Genomic DNA, 14,489 nt, shown 5'->3' with positions numbered 1-14,489 from the left:
GTTCATCTAATCTGCTCCCCACACTTGGGATTCAGCAATGGCTCAAAGAGCTCAGCTGGCAGCTTTGGCCCTGGCATCTCTTACCCGTATCTGCTGGTGCCTCTGCACTCAGAAGTCCCAAGCTGGATTCCTGTGGGTCTGATCTGCTGAGCTAAGGAGCCAGGCTCCATCTATCCCCTCTGCTTCCTCTCTGGGGCTAAGGTTCCCTTTTCTGTGCTTTCTGTCCCTTCCCCGTGAAATCTGCCACAAGTATAGTCAGGTGTTATGCTCCGACTCCGTGTGCCCAGCCAAGGCCATGCCTGCCATGCTCATGTTTGTTCATTTGCCCTATGCTTGTAAAGAAACTGAGGTCCAGAGCCAAGGTCACACAGATGCTGAGGAACTGAAGCAGTCACTCTGCCCCGGGGCTCTCTCTTCTACTGTACCCAGCGCTGGAAAGAAAGAACAGCTCTTGGAGAATAATTAATGATGTGTTTGTGTTTGCTTTGAGACTGTAGCCTAGGCCTTCGTGGAATTCACTAAGTAGCTCAGGACGGCTGTGAACTTGCAGCCTCCTGCCTGAGTGCTGGGTTTACTGGTGTGGGCCAGCTCGCCTGGGTCCCCGCGGAAAGGATTTGGAGGGTTTTCCACAGGCTCACAACTTGCTTAGCCAACAACCGTATGCAGGGCAAGGGGGCTGCTCTCTCCCACTTGATGGAGAAGGAAACTGAGGCACAGAGACGCAGGTGCCCTCACCAAGACCAGCAAAGCGGTGGACTGGCCACCAGGAACCTGCACCCGCTGCCCTCGCCCCACCCCCCTGGGTCCTGGACTTGGCTTCAGCCCAGTCCCGGCCAGCACCCGGCCGCAGGGAAGCACAGCCGCCCCCTCTTCCGCCAGCCCTGGGAATCTGGTTTCTGGGGAAGTGACTCAGTGCCCTGAGGCCCCTCGAGGCTCATCCACTTCCAATCCCGGTAATTAAAGGCCCTAATTGCTCCGCAGCTCCGAGACTCGGGTCCTCTCCCGGACTCACTCGCGCTTCCTGGGCGGGAGCCTGACGACTGCAGCGGGCACGAGGCTCCCGCGCCCTCTGCTGGTCATGGGCGGCAGCGCAGTTGAGACCCGCCGCCCTGCGACCCGGTCCCCCCTGGCTGCAGCGCCACCAAAGATGGAAGACGTGGGTTTCAAGAGGGTTCTCTCTCTTAGAAGGCGATTTTCCATAAACAAACAAACAAACATTTATCTGGTTCCACATTCACCCCCTTTTTTAGAGGGGAGATTGAGGGGAGGGGAGGGGAGGGTACTGGGGACGGATCCCAGGGCTTGGCGCGGGCTAGGCAATCCTGTAAAGCAAGGATAAGAGAGGACTCCAAGCTGGGCATAGTGGCACACACCTTTAATTCCTGTACTCAGGAGGCAGAGGCAGGTGGTTATCTGTGCCAGCCAGAGCTACATAGTGAGAGACCCTGCCAAAACAGAACACAACCACCAATAAGTAAATAAAGAACTCTACTTGGTTGGAATGTAGTGGAAAACTGAGTCAAAGGTTTTCACGTGGAAACCGACTACATAATAGGTGCTCAATAAGTGCCATTGTATTGATACTATCGATTGACTTGCAAGGCACCAATTTGGGGATGCCCTGGCCATGCACACCCTGAAACCCTCCATAGCTCTCTTTTACCTCAGACTCAGTTACATGCCAAACACCCATGTCCTGGCTCAGGGACTTGTCTGTCTCATTCTCCCAGACTCTGTGATGCTTCCCATTTCTCCTCCTGTGTGGTCAACTCCTATACACTCCTCAAAACCCTGAAATGGGACCTCCACTTAAAGACAGCCCTAGTTCCCTCTCTCTCTGTGTGTGTGTGTGTGTGTGTGTGTGTATAATGTGTAGTTTTCTGTGACAGAGGGTTGTCATGACTCGTATGCAAGACTCATTCATTCCCTCGCCCGAGTTCCAGAAAGGATGGAGGTGGCGTTCTACTCTCTCTGATAAGGCTGGCACTAGTTGCCGAGTCACACATGTGTCTGGCTGCTTCCCCTTAAGGGATCGCCCATTCTACAAGACGGTGTCACACTGCATTCCTTTTGAAGGCTGAGTAACATTCCGTCGTGTGGACATACCACACCCACGTTGGAGCCTTGGGGTGCAACCCCGGTGCTGAAGTACTCACTCACCTTGTATGAATGGGGCCTTGGGCTCACCCTCGGCACTGGAGGAACAAACCACTCTAGAGACAATGAATAACTGAGGCAAAATGGCTGGCGGGTCCCCTTTGGAAGCTGGTGACCCTAAACCCCTGGCTGGTGAGAGCAGGCTGGGGGATGAGGGGGTGTGACCTCCCTAAGCGTCAATCCCTCAGTTGTAAGATGAGAGAGAGAACAGCATCCACTTGCCCTGGTCAGGGCCATTGCTGCTACCACGCAACCCCAGGACCAGAAGCAAGCTGAGGAGGAAGGGGTTTATCTGGCTTACACTCTCCATCCTAGTCCATTCCTGAAGGAAGTCTTCAAGTCCTGACACATCTACTTTGTGACCGTGTCCCCTGTGTGCATCAGAAGAGGGCTACTGAAGTGAAGGCCTCTACTCTTTCCTGTCCTGGGCCAGTTTGAGGGTAACGGAGGAGGATATCAGTTCCTTCTTAGGGGCAGCTCCAGGAGAAGGCTTTGTGGTTGGCCAGCCCCAGGGTTCCTTCGGTCCCCACCTCCCGAAGGCTGGGATCACAGATGCAGGTCGGGTGCCTGGCTCATGATGTGGACTCTGCTTCTGACCTAAGGTCTTCACGCTTGCATGGCGAGTGGTGGCTGACCGTCTCCCTGGCCCCATCCGTGTGGCCTTTTAAAATATCATGCTTTCTTTTCTGTTGTGTTTCCCACAACACACACAAGGGGAAGTGCCGGGACAACTGTGGGAAACTGATTCTTTCTTTGTGAGTCCTGGGGATCCAACTCAAGTCATGAGTCTCAGTGACAAACACCTCTGCCTATTGAGCCGTCTCATTGGCCCATCATTGTGAGGTGTTTTTTTTTTTTTAAACTTATTTTCTGAGTACCTGGGACAGTAGGGTGTTCTCTAAATGCTTCAGGCCGAGAGACTGACTGGAAGGAAGGAAGGAAGGTACTGAACTCAGTAAGAAGAAGGACTGGGGGTGGTGGGGTGGGGGTGTCATCTGCCTCCTTGAAGAGGAAGTGGCCGAGTGAAGGGATCAGAATGGGTAGCCAAGTATTGGAGGATGTGGGGAAGTCTTCTGGAACAGCATACAGGAAGAGGTCTGGGGCACAGAGTATTCTGGAACAAAGGGAGGGCAGGTGGCAGAGGAAAGGAGAAGACGACGGAGGAAGCTATTTGGGAGGAGGCTAGAGGGGTGGCCAGAGCCAGTACAAGGAATGCTTTGTGACTGCCAGCGAGCTGTCTGGTCCTGAGGTGGTGAGGAACTGCTACAATGCCTTTAACCAAGAGAACGGTTTGAGGCAAGCTTCAGTAGAAGCCCGAAGGCTGCTCTGTAGAGAATGGAGCCTAGGGCCGGAGGGAGTCCGAGGAGGAGGAGAGGGAGAGCCCAAAGGACCCGGATGGGCAGTGGATGAGGAAGTGCTGGATTAGAGACGCGGTCTGGAGACAAAACCATCTCCTTGGCCACAGCCCAGTGCAGGTTCCCTAATTCCATTTTCTGGCCTTTCTAAGTCAGGGTCCCTTCCACCCATCTTCAGTCCCCAGCCACAGAGGTATTGCTTACACGAAGCATCTGGAAGAGGGAGGGGCGGAGAAGCAAAATGCATTCTGGGACAACGACGGGCCTTACTCAGCCGGGAAAAGGAGAGAATGCCAACTTCAGCAAGACCTGCCTTTGAGCCCTGGAGAGGTAACCCCACCGGGAATGGAGGACCCGGATTCTGTGCATCTGATGGTGGAATCCACAGAGACACAAAGTTGTCTGAGGTTCTCTAGGGCTGGGGCATGGGGACTATGTTTCCCTTTTTTTTTTTTTTTTATGGTGCTGGGAATCGAACCTGGGGCCTCACGCATGCTAGACAGGTACTGTACCACTGGGCTACATCCCAGCCCTGTTGAGCGTCTTCTGAGGTTAAAAAAGGTTTCGCAGCTGGGCATGATCATGCTTGCCTGAAGTTCTAGCACTTGGGATACGGAGGCAGGAGCATGGTGAATCCAAGTACAGTCTGGGCAATACACTGAGGTCCTGTCTTAACAAACAAACGAGCCTGCCCACAACCAAAGTGGCTTGATAACATTGGGAACGCATCAAATGTAGTCAAACTGTTTGCTTTGAAATAGATTTTCCAAGTGAATTTCACTTCGATTAAAAAAAAAAAATTCAGCCAGGCAGTGGTGGCGCACGCCTTTAATCCCAGCACTTGGGAGGCAGAGGCAGGCGGATTTCTGAGTTCGAGAGTTCGAGGCCAGCCTGGTCTACAGAGTGAGTTCCAGGACAGCCAGGGCTACACAGAGAAACCCTGTCTCAAAAAAATGAAAAAAACAAACAAAGCAAAACAAAAATTTCTAGTGGTGGTGGTGTACATCTTTAATCTCAGCACTCTGGAGGCAGAGGCAAGCAGGTCTCTGTGAGTTCGAGGCCAGCCTGGTCCACAAAGTGAGTTTCAGGACAGCCAGGGCTACTACACGGAGAAACCTTGTCTTGAACAACCAAAACCAAAGCAAAGCAAAGCAAAGCAAAACAACAACAAAACAAATAAAAACCAAAAAAAAAAATTACAAATAATAAAGAACAAAACACCCCCATGTTTGCTTCTGATATGTGTCCCTTCAATTTTCATGTGATTTTCCCTGGGGAGACAAAACAAATGTGTCCTCCCCCCAGACAGAGATGGTGACACTTCAAGAGTCCAAAGATTCCCCTAAAGTCGAATTTGGTGATTTATTTACTGGGGTAACTTACAGAGAGCATGAGCGTGGGTCACTTACAGGAGTGTGAGTGATCCCAGAGCATCCACGCCACCAAAAAGCCCCCCCCAGCATAGATGATGCCATCCTCATGGGTGCAGAGATGGAGCCCTGCTCCCTCCCACTTCAGGTGACCCTGCGTAGTTGACACGCTTGCACCTTCAGGGGCCAGGGACCACGAGGGCCCCTGCAGCTGGGGTGGAACCACATACAACTGGGAGAGAGGAGCTAAGATGGCAATGACTTCCCCCCCACACACACACACACTACTAGGAGGAAGTCAACCTCTTCATCCTCACGGGCCAGTCATGTCCCCAAGCCTATCTCTGAAGCGAATGCCTCCCAGGGCCACAGCCAACAAAGCCCAGCTCCTTTGAGCACAGGGGAGACCAGAGCAGGAGGCGGCATAGCCGAGTCTGTCACTTCGCTCAATCGCTTGTGTCCTCCAGCCAGTGGCTCCAGGACACAGACAGCTGTATGTATGCCAGTGGCCGCCATGTTGAATCCAGTCAGGCCAGGACTGACAGGCTGACCACTGGACAGCAGCTAAATGACACTTCGGACAGGTCACCGACTGACAGGTGACTGGCCACTCACTGAAAGACCACCTAACTGATCAGACAGATGATTGACTTCTGACTGACTGACCTCTGAACAGACTCTCAGCAACTGAGGACTGACTGACAACCACCAAATACTAACGGATAACTGACAGCTGACTGACAGACTAACAACTGACTGACTGACTGACTAGGAATGGACTGACTGATGATGACTGACTCGTGAACACTGACATCTAGGCTAACTGACTGACTGAATGACTGGGACTGACAACTGACTGACTGACAACTGACTGCCTCACAACTGGCTGACTGACAACTGACTGACAGACAACTGACAACTGGCTGACTGACAACTGACTGACAAACAACTGACAACTGGCTGACTGACAACTGACAACTGGCTGACTGACAACTGACTGACAGACAACTGACAACTGGCTGACTGACAACTGGCTGACTGACCAATGACTTGAGACCAACTGAGAACTGACTGACTGACTTGTGTGAAGGAAGGCTGCTGAATTTTGACTATTGACAACAGAATGGTGACGGGCAGGGCAGGACTGACTGAGACCTACCAACCACTGACAATTGATTGAAGACTGACTGACCAACAACTGACCATTGATTGATCAACCAAGGACCTCCCTTCTTCCCTTTTTCCCTTCTTCCCTTCCTCCCTTAGGAAGGCTGGGATCTTCCCCCAGGCTTGGGGATCCCACCAGGGCCTGGCACATGTCAGTGCACTCCCCTTTAGGCCCTAGGCGGTTTCTAGGGCAGCTCTCATGTTGAGGTCTGTAATCTGTTTGGCGTCAGCCTTAGCCTGTGGTGTGAGGTACTGAGCAGGCTTTATCTTTGTAGATGGGTCCCCACTGGTTCGTTTGGTAAAATATACCCCAGGCTTTCTCTTTCCAGATGCTCTGGTTATGTCTGTTACTCAGGTCCAAAGATGTGGATTCATTTTTAACTCCTTTTCGGAATCTCTCATCCCTGTAGAGAACCATCAGAAATTCTTCTATAAATCTTCTATGTATGCACAAAGTTTGCCCACTTTACATCTCTCCCCTAACTCTCTCCCCCAAGTTGCCATCACAGATCGCTCAGACCACTTCAGTAGGCTCACGCTTGGCCTCCTAGCCTTCCCTCAGGCCCTACAGCCCCCTAAAGCCTGCGTTTCTGCCCAAAATCCTCTACAGGCCAGGCATCCTAGTGTGGGAAATAAATACCCCAAATTGGGAGGCAGACAAGAGGCTCTCTGTGAGTTCAAGACCAACCTAGCCTACTAATTAATTAATTCAGTAAATTATTAATTTATCTAATAAAGTATCAATTTAATAATTTATTATATATATATATATATATATATATATATATATACACACACACACATATATACATACATATATGGCTTTGCAGCTGTCCTCTTACCTCTCCCTCCCAAGGCCTGAAATTACAAGTATGTACTACCAGGCATGCCTGAAAAGCAAAGTTTTCCCAATGTCCACAGGGCCCTATGCAATATGGCTTCCTAACTTCTTCCTCCACTTGCTCACTGCGATTCTCTGAGCCATTGGACTTGCGGTTTCTTCCATCTGGTACACCCTTCCCGCAGGTCTCCAGGGAACTAGGTCGCCGCCCCTCAGTGGCCATTCCTGAGAGTTTGTTTGTCTTAGCCCTGCACTCTGGCTATTGCACATTCTCTGCCTCACACCAAGCACTTGTTAGGACTGTTTATTGATTGACTCCGGGCTATTTCTCTCTGGATCCGTCTGCACCACAGGAGGCGCTAGTGAGACGCTGTGGAATGAAGCCGGGATCCTGGTCTAGCCTGTTCTGCTCTTGTCCTCCGGCTAGGAAGACCCCGGATAGGAAGGTAGAAGGAAGTGAGGAGGAGGCAGGAAGAACAGGAAGTGAAGGCTCCTGGGAGGTGGGTCCTGTGTGATTCTGGGAAGAGGGGAAACCCCAGCAATTCCTACTTACTGGGAGCGCCTGCAGTTGAGTCACACCCTGTAAATATCACGCTTGTCTTTATATTTTGCATAGCAGCCCAGAGAAGCAGAGGAACTGCTGGGAGGTCACGCAGGGGTGCAGTGGGTCAGTGGACCTCCAACTCTGCTCGCTTCTAGTACTTTCTCTCTTCACCTGGGCAAGCGTTTGGATGGCTCGGCGTCCTCTGCGTTTACAGCAGACCTGTGTTGATTTTGTCTGGAAACGCCGTGGGTTAAATGTATTCTTTCCTTGTTTTCTTTTCTTCTCTCTTTCTTTCCTTCTTACCTACTTTCTTTTTTTCTTTCTATTTTTATTTTCGAGACAGGGTTTCTCTGTGTAGCCCTGGGTGTTCAGGACTCGCTTTGTAGACCAGGCTGGTCTCGAACTCACAGATACACTGTGTGTCCCTTGAGCGCACCAAGGTTAGCAATTTGTGGGAGTCAGTTCTCTGGCCCCTTCCACATTATAGGTCCCCAGGCTTGGCGGCAAGCGCCTTTACCCGCTGAGTCGTCTCACAAGCTTTGTGTCTGAGCCGCGTCAGTCTTTCCTCAGCTCAAACCCTCAGGTTTCCTGGGACAGAACTCTGGGGACTCCTGAACCCCGGCACGGTCCCTTTAAGAGTGGTTTACAGGCGCGCGCGTGAGGGCGGAGCAAGCTAGAAGGCGGGGTCTGGCGGGACTGACCAATGGGAAGGCGTATGTGGCTCGGGGGCGGGGCCCCTCCTGGGCGGGCCGCTCAGGGTTAAAGGGGCGCCCGCGGGTCGCCGCCGCTCGGCCTCGGGGAGACAAAGCGCCCGCTCGTCGCCGCCCCCGAGCGGTTCCGGGCCATGGGCGGGACAGACCGACGCGCGGGTCCCACAGCCAGGTAAGACCGGGCGTGAGGGGACCGCGACGGGGACGGCATCCGCGCGGCTGTCGCCCGGGTCCCGCCCGCGGCCTCCTCCATCGCGGCCCGGCCGCGCACCGCCGGGGCTTGAGGATCTGCGGTAGTGTCCTGCCTCAGTTTCCCTCGAGTCCTAGCCTTGGGGCCAGCCGTAAGCCCACGGATGGTGGGCTCATCACTTGTCTTTAAGATTTTATATATTTATTTTTTTTGTTTACGTGTGCGCGTGTGGAGATCAGAAGACAACTTGCAGGAGTCGGGTCTTTCCTTCTTCCACTTGGTTTCTGGGAATCGAACGCAGGTCGGAAAGCTTGGTAGCAAGCGCTTTTATCCGCTGAACTGTTTTGCTAGTCCTGCCCTTTTTTTGGTGGGTTTTGTTGTTTTTGAGACGGAGTCTTACTGTGTAGCCTTGGCTGGCCTGGAACTCCAGATGTAGAGCAGGCTAGCCTCACAGAGATCCACCTGTCTTTGCATTGCGTGTGCTGGGATCGAAGGTGTGCAACTATACCCAGCATGTGTCGGTTTTTTTGTTTTGTTTTGTATTTTTTTTTTAAACGGGGTCTTGCTGTGTCAGAGTCAGGCTGGCCTCTGCTTTCCAAGGGCTGGGGTGACAGGTGTGAGGGCCACGTTGGCTGCGTCGCCTACTTTAGAATACTTTTTTCCCTATGGTTTGTCTTTAATTTAGCTCATCTGAGTCTCCTTGGAGCCACATTGAGGCAACTGCGGTCTGGGAAGTGGCGGTGACTGGTCTTCCAACCTGGACCAGCCAGGACAGGAATTTGGTCCCTAAAGCATCGTGTCCAGGCCCTGTTGCTTATAGCTTGCCGTCCTCAGCAGACTTTGAACCTGAATAGTGCGGGACGGTTGGAACATGAGGAGCAGTGCTCCCTCCAAGGGGAAGCTAGAGCCCGTGTATTAGCTGAGCCAGAGCAGGCAAGAGCTGGGCACCTGGCTGGGCCTTCTGTCTGCTGGTGACCTTGGGCCAGGGTGCCCCCATCTGGGTAGTTGGGGGAGGGAGGTTGATGGGCACCAGGCAAGATACTGTCAATCTTGGTGTGGAAGAAGGACCCCAAGGTTTCTACCCCATGAGGCTGTTTGCGCCAAGCTCTGTTCTTTACACAGGTCATTTCTCACATCCCTGAGTGTGGGACCATCCGTTGGTCCCAGGAGCCTCATGTTGACAAAGGTTTGCTTTTGTCCTGTAGGCTCCGGAGCTCAGGCTACACACCGGACACTCAAATCCAGACAGAAAACCCCTCCCCTTCCGGAGCAGGCATGACTGACCCAGGTAACTTCCAGCCGGGGTACAGGATGGTTCCTGGTGGTCTGTTGTGGTCGGAGAATGCACCCCCTCCTTCTAGACGATGGGGTCGGGAAAGACACCTCAGGGAGGAAAGTGTGTGGTGCCTTTGAGCCGGGTAGTCAGGTGTCTGAGGCCGGTGACAAAGGCTGACAGAGGCGGGCAGAGGTTGGGGGAAGGAGCTGAGATTGGGCGTTGGGCTAGCAGGTGGAAGTCTTGGGAGGTAAGAGTCCCTCCGTGGTCCCGGGGGAGGGCCCTAGGGAGGCGATCTTACCTTGAGGCGGCCAGCTAGGAAGAGGGCAAAGGTGGAGGCAGCTGGAGAGGGTACCTGCGGAGCTCCAGCAAGCTTAGGTGGGGACCTGGAGACATGGGAACGAAACAGCCAGTGCTCTGGAAGGCAGCCAGGGTCAGGGGATCACCTGGCCTCAGTGATTAGATGTGGGGGTGAGAGGGACACCTGGGGCGACTTGCTGTCGCAGGACAGACTAGAGGGAGGCCAAGTGCCTTGTCAACGGCTGCCACAACCAGAGGGCCTGGTTCTCTGTGTCCTGTCTCATTGCCGTAACCTTGACTTAGATAACTTTGCTCTCACGTTATAGATGAAGAACTAGAGGTCCAGAGAGGCTGACTGTGTGCCCCCGAGGTGACCCAGCCTGGAGTCTGTGAGCCGACCTGTGGCGTGAGCAGAGCTGGGTCGGCAGCCTGCGGTAGGTTCTGGGAGAAGCGGGCCTGACAGTCCCGTGCGTTCGATTTGGGAGGGCTGCGTGAGTCACTTGTGCAGAGAGAAACAGAGGCACAGAGAGGTGCAGCTGGCATAAGAAGCCACACAGCAGCAGGAGGGAGAGTGGGAATTGGGGCCGAGGCCCCTGCTCCATTGCTCTGGGCCAAGCAGGTCGTAGCCTCTGACCTGGCAGGAAGTTCTCCCTGACTGGAACGTGGGTGGCATGAGGTGGCAACAAAATAAGTATTTGTTTGACGCAGTTTCTCCCTCCACCCAGGTCAGGTGGCACAGCCTGGCCCTGCAGAGCCGCCACCCAGCCCTCATCCCTCCAGACCTGGGGTAAGGCACCGCACAGGCAGAGGGGGCTGGCATTAGTGCGGAGGAGCGGGCATTAGTTGAGTGGCTACTACATCCCAGGCTCTTCAAAAGTATGACAGCCATCGGCAGGAAGTGAGGCTGTGACAGGGCCTGCCTCCTCCAAGTGGCCACACTGGTAACTCATGTGCCACTCCTCAATAAGCCCTACTGCCCACTGCTGCCCCAGTGTGTACTTTTTGGGAGGTCTGTGTTAGAGCGCCCGTCCCTCCCTGACAGTCTGGGCTGAGCCTGTGTTTTATCTGGGTTATTTTCCAACAGTCGCTCCAGTACTCTGGGTTTTCCTCCATTCCTGCCCTCCTCTGGTCACCCTCCTTACAGCAGGAGGATTTGCCTTGTGTGTGCTGGTCCACTCCCCACCCCCATCCCCCGCCATGCTCTTCCCTATGCTCGCTCCCTCCCTCACCAACCTGACTGACAAACCAAGGCTGAGTCACTGACTTGGGATCTCCAGACACTAGCAGAGGCTGTAGCCAGGCTGTTTTGTGACCTTTGCTCTGTGGCTGACCTCCTTGTGCCTTCGTTTTCCCCATCTGACACATGGAGGCAATCCTAAAACCAGCTCCGCACCACCCAAGCTCATCGCTAGACGGAGCTAACCTATGCCAAGTGTCTGGCGAGCCGAATGCTTAGTGTACCTTTCCCGGGTCGAGGGCAGCAGGAGTCCTCCAGGTAGCTGTGTGAGACTCGGGTTCGAGTCCCGTCTCGCCAGGCTCCCTGCGGGCCTTGGGGTGGGTGTGGTGGGAGGAGGCCGCCGGTGACCTGGGACGATCAGAGGAGTCACGTCTGCTCCCGTGCCGGGGACAGGTGCAGGCCCCGCGGCCATGAAGCTCAACGAACGCAGCCTGGCCTTCTACGCGACCTGCGATGCTCCGGTGGACAACGCGGGCTTCCTGCACAAGCGCGGCGGGCGCGGGGCCGGCTCGCACCGGCGCTGGTTTGTGCTGCGCGGCAACATGCTCTTCTACTTCGAGACGGAAGCCAGCCGCGAGCCGCTGGGCGTCATCCTGCTGGAGGGCTGCACGGTGGAGCTGGTGGACGCCCGGGAGGAGTTCGCCTTCGCCGTGCGCTTTGCGGGTGGCCGCTCCCGGCCTTACGTGCTGGCCGCTGACAGCCAGGCAGCCCTGGAGGGCTGGGTGAAGGCCCTGTCTCGGGCCAGCTTCCACTACCTGCGCTTGGTGGTGCGCGAGCTGGAGCAGCAGCTGGCAGCCATGCGCGAGGGAAGCCCGGCCAGTGCCTTACCCGCCAACCCCAGCCCGGTTTGGAACCCGAGACCCAAGGAGAACGGCCGGGCAGTGTGGAGCGCTCTGCCTGAGCAACCCACTGTAGCCCCCCAGCGGCCGCCGCTGCCACCCCGCCGCAGGACCTCCGCGGCCAACGGGCCCCTGGCATCCTTCGCCCAGCTGCATGAGCGATACGGACTAGAGGTGCAGGCCCTCAGGAACCAGTGGCGCGGAGGCCAGGCAGGCCTCGCTAGCCTGGAGGGCCCCTGGCATCCTAGTTCTGGTGAGACTCTCAACCCGGACCAGCCCCAAGACAACTACTGACTGTGAGGGGATGCCTGAGTACCGAAGGCCCTTAAAATGGCTTGGATGCCAGCCAGGCTCCCCGGGGGGACCTAGGACATACGACTCAGGAGACCTGGGCCCCTGGGGTCAGAGGCACTTACTTCTGAGAAGAATCTGGGATCTGAACCTGAAGGTGCTTCTAGAGCCCAAGGAGCTGGCTTCTAGAGAACTCTGCCCCAGGGCAGCCTGTGTGTCCTTGACAGCCCTGAAGCTGGCCATAGGCCAGTGGCACCCAGGGTTCACCTGGTGCCCGGCCTCACAAAGGTCTAAGGCTTGAGCCTGGTAGCTGCTGTCTGGGCTGCTGTGGGCCTAAAGCAGCAGGTAGAAGGTGGGGCTTGAACTGGTTACGTCCCCAAGGCTCCTCCTGGCCTGGAACCAGCTGAGGCAGGACTTTGCCCAGCTTTGCAGGAGGACCTCACATCTCGGCTTGACAACTCTCACCTGACCTCAGTGCTGGGCTGTGACTTTCTTACAGGTTCACCTGGAGGGCACAGAGGCCTCCAACTGATTCCAGGTCTGCAGTGGGGGGGAGAGTCCGGGCATTGTCCCTGGCCATTGCAGGTGACCAGTGGGCCTCCGTGCTGGGCCTACTTCTCACTCACCACAGTGCTGGCTGCCTTCCAGAGTGTTGGGCAGGTCAACCGGCCCTACCTGGGTCTTGTTTACAGTCCTCCTCTGCCCCGCCCTGGGGACTGGAGGACACTGTCACTCCACTTGCTGCACCCTATGGACAGATTTCACCCCGGTCCCTCTCTCTTCTCTGTCCTGGGAGGCCCTGTGCTTCTGTCTGTCGCCAGGGCCTCGTGGCTCCCTGCTGGCTCAGGGGCCAGGGCTGGGCTGTGGGCTGTGTTTTTCTTTGAAGTACAGACGATACTGTCTTTCTTCCATTTGTGAAGTAGTCCATTCTCATCCAGGCCACTTTTGTTACTGTTGGCTGGCTGGAAAGGGTGGCATTGTCTCTAGGGAGCCAGGCCCTAACAGGAGACACACAGGCGCCTGACTTGGCCTTTACCTCACCCTCAGTCTCCTGAGCTCAGCTCTGCAGAGGTGGTGCCTCTAGGGACTCGGTCTCTGTCTCTTTAGCTCTCCCACTGTGGGCTCAGGGCTTTCTGGAGTGGCCCAGCTGGAGGGCTGAGGTGTAGACTCTAGTCCCAGATGGCTTTACAAACTAAAGGTACGAGGCAGGAGGTCACGGGCAAGGGCAGAGAAGTCCCTTTCCCCAAAGCACAAGATGAAGTCCAGCTGATTCTGGGGCTGAGAGAGATAATCAGTCATGGACAGGGTACGAGGGCCAAAATAAAGGCTGGTCGAGTAATGGCTGCTTGTCGATATTTTTCTCCCTGCAGAATCCATAGTTGATATATTTCATGGTATCCTAGAAAGGAGACGACTGTAGTCCTTTAGCCAGGGAGTTCCATCACCTCTTAGGGACCTCTGACCTCATTTTATGTGTGTGCGTGCGTGCGTGCGTGCATGTGTGTGGTGGAGGCTCAAAGACATTGCCAAGGCCACTCAGCTGGGGAGGCAGCTGGATGCCCTCAGGGGGTAAATGGGGACCACAGGCCGAAAGACGAGAAGATGACTGACAGGTGAGCCAGGCCCAGTCACCTGAGGCTTCAGAGGGATGTAAATGGGAAGGGATCCAAGCTGGCTCTTGGCTAGACCTGTCATCCCAGCCATCAAGACTGAGGCAGGAGGAGCTCTAGCAAGGAGCTAGCCTAGGCTACATAGTGGGACACCCCCTCCCCCCATACTCTCAACAGCAAAACCATGGCCCTTCTTACTAGCCTGTTCCTGGTAGCTCTGGTTGAGTGCACAGAATCCTGGCACTATGAAAATTGAGGGAAAGTCTGTGATTAGTAATGTCTGCCGTGAGTGCTGGGTCCCTTCTTCACTGGGCTCATGGGAAGGGAAGTGGCAGGCTCAGGGTGGCCCAACATGGTGGTTGAGGCCCAGGATTGTCCAAATGTAGACTCAAGGATGTGCCACAGCTCTCCCTCGGCAGCCTGGAAAAATGAAGTGCCTTCAGGGACATTTGGCTCTAGAGTGAACAGAGCAAGCTGTGTAACTCATGTTCAAGCTCACAGAGAGCACAGGTCAGGGGGCCATGTGCCCCTGAGTCTCTAGCACACACGTGTCCTCCCATCCCCCTGGGGCCACAGCTGACTGAGTCAGGCCACCGGTGACTACA

The 14,489-nt window shown here is 54.9% G+C and overlaps 1 protein-coding gene across 1 annotated transcript; it reads left to right on the top strand.

Moving 5' to 3' along the window:
• Nucleotides 1-8,207: 8,207 nt before the first annotated feature.
• Nucleotides 8,208-13,613, top strand: Pheta1 (PH domain containing endocytic trafficking adaptor 1). Its single transcript, XM_028766160.1, has 5 exons — nt 8,208-8,316; nt 9,540-9,622; nt 10,234-10,341; nt 10,633-10,694; nt 11,538-13,613. Exon 5 carries the CDS (start codon nt 11,555-11,557, stop codon nt 12,275-12,277), a length of 723 nt encoding a protein of 240 aa, XP_028621993.1. The 5' UTR covers nt 8,208-8,316; nt 9,540-9,622; nt 10,234-10,341; nt 10,633-10,694; nt 11,538-11,554; the 3' UTR covers nt 12,278-13,613.
• The last annotated feature ends 876 nt before the right edge of the window (nt 13,614-14,489 follow it).

Source organism: Grammomys surdaster, unplaced genomic scaffold, assembly GCF_004785775.1.
Source record: "Grammomys surdaster isolate TR1022 unplaced genomic scaffold, NIH_TR_1.0 166, whole genome shotgun sequence".
Lineage (NCBI taxonomy): Eukaryota > Metazoa > Chordata > Mammalia > Rodentia > Muridae > Grammomys > Grammomys surdaster.
Note: the sequence above shows the minus strand (reverse complement) of the source record. Positions and strands in the feature narration are given on the sequence as shown.

What these genes read in the sequence shown, in the direction of transcription:
- Pheta1 (XM_028766160.1), top strand. Translation starts at nt 11,555, where the DNA reads ATGAAGCTCAACGAACGCAGCCTGGCCTTCTACGCGACCTGCGATGCT.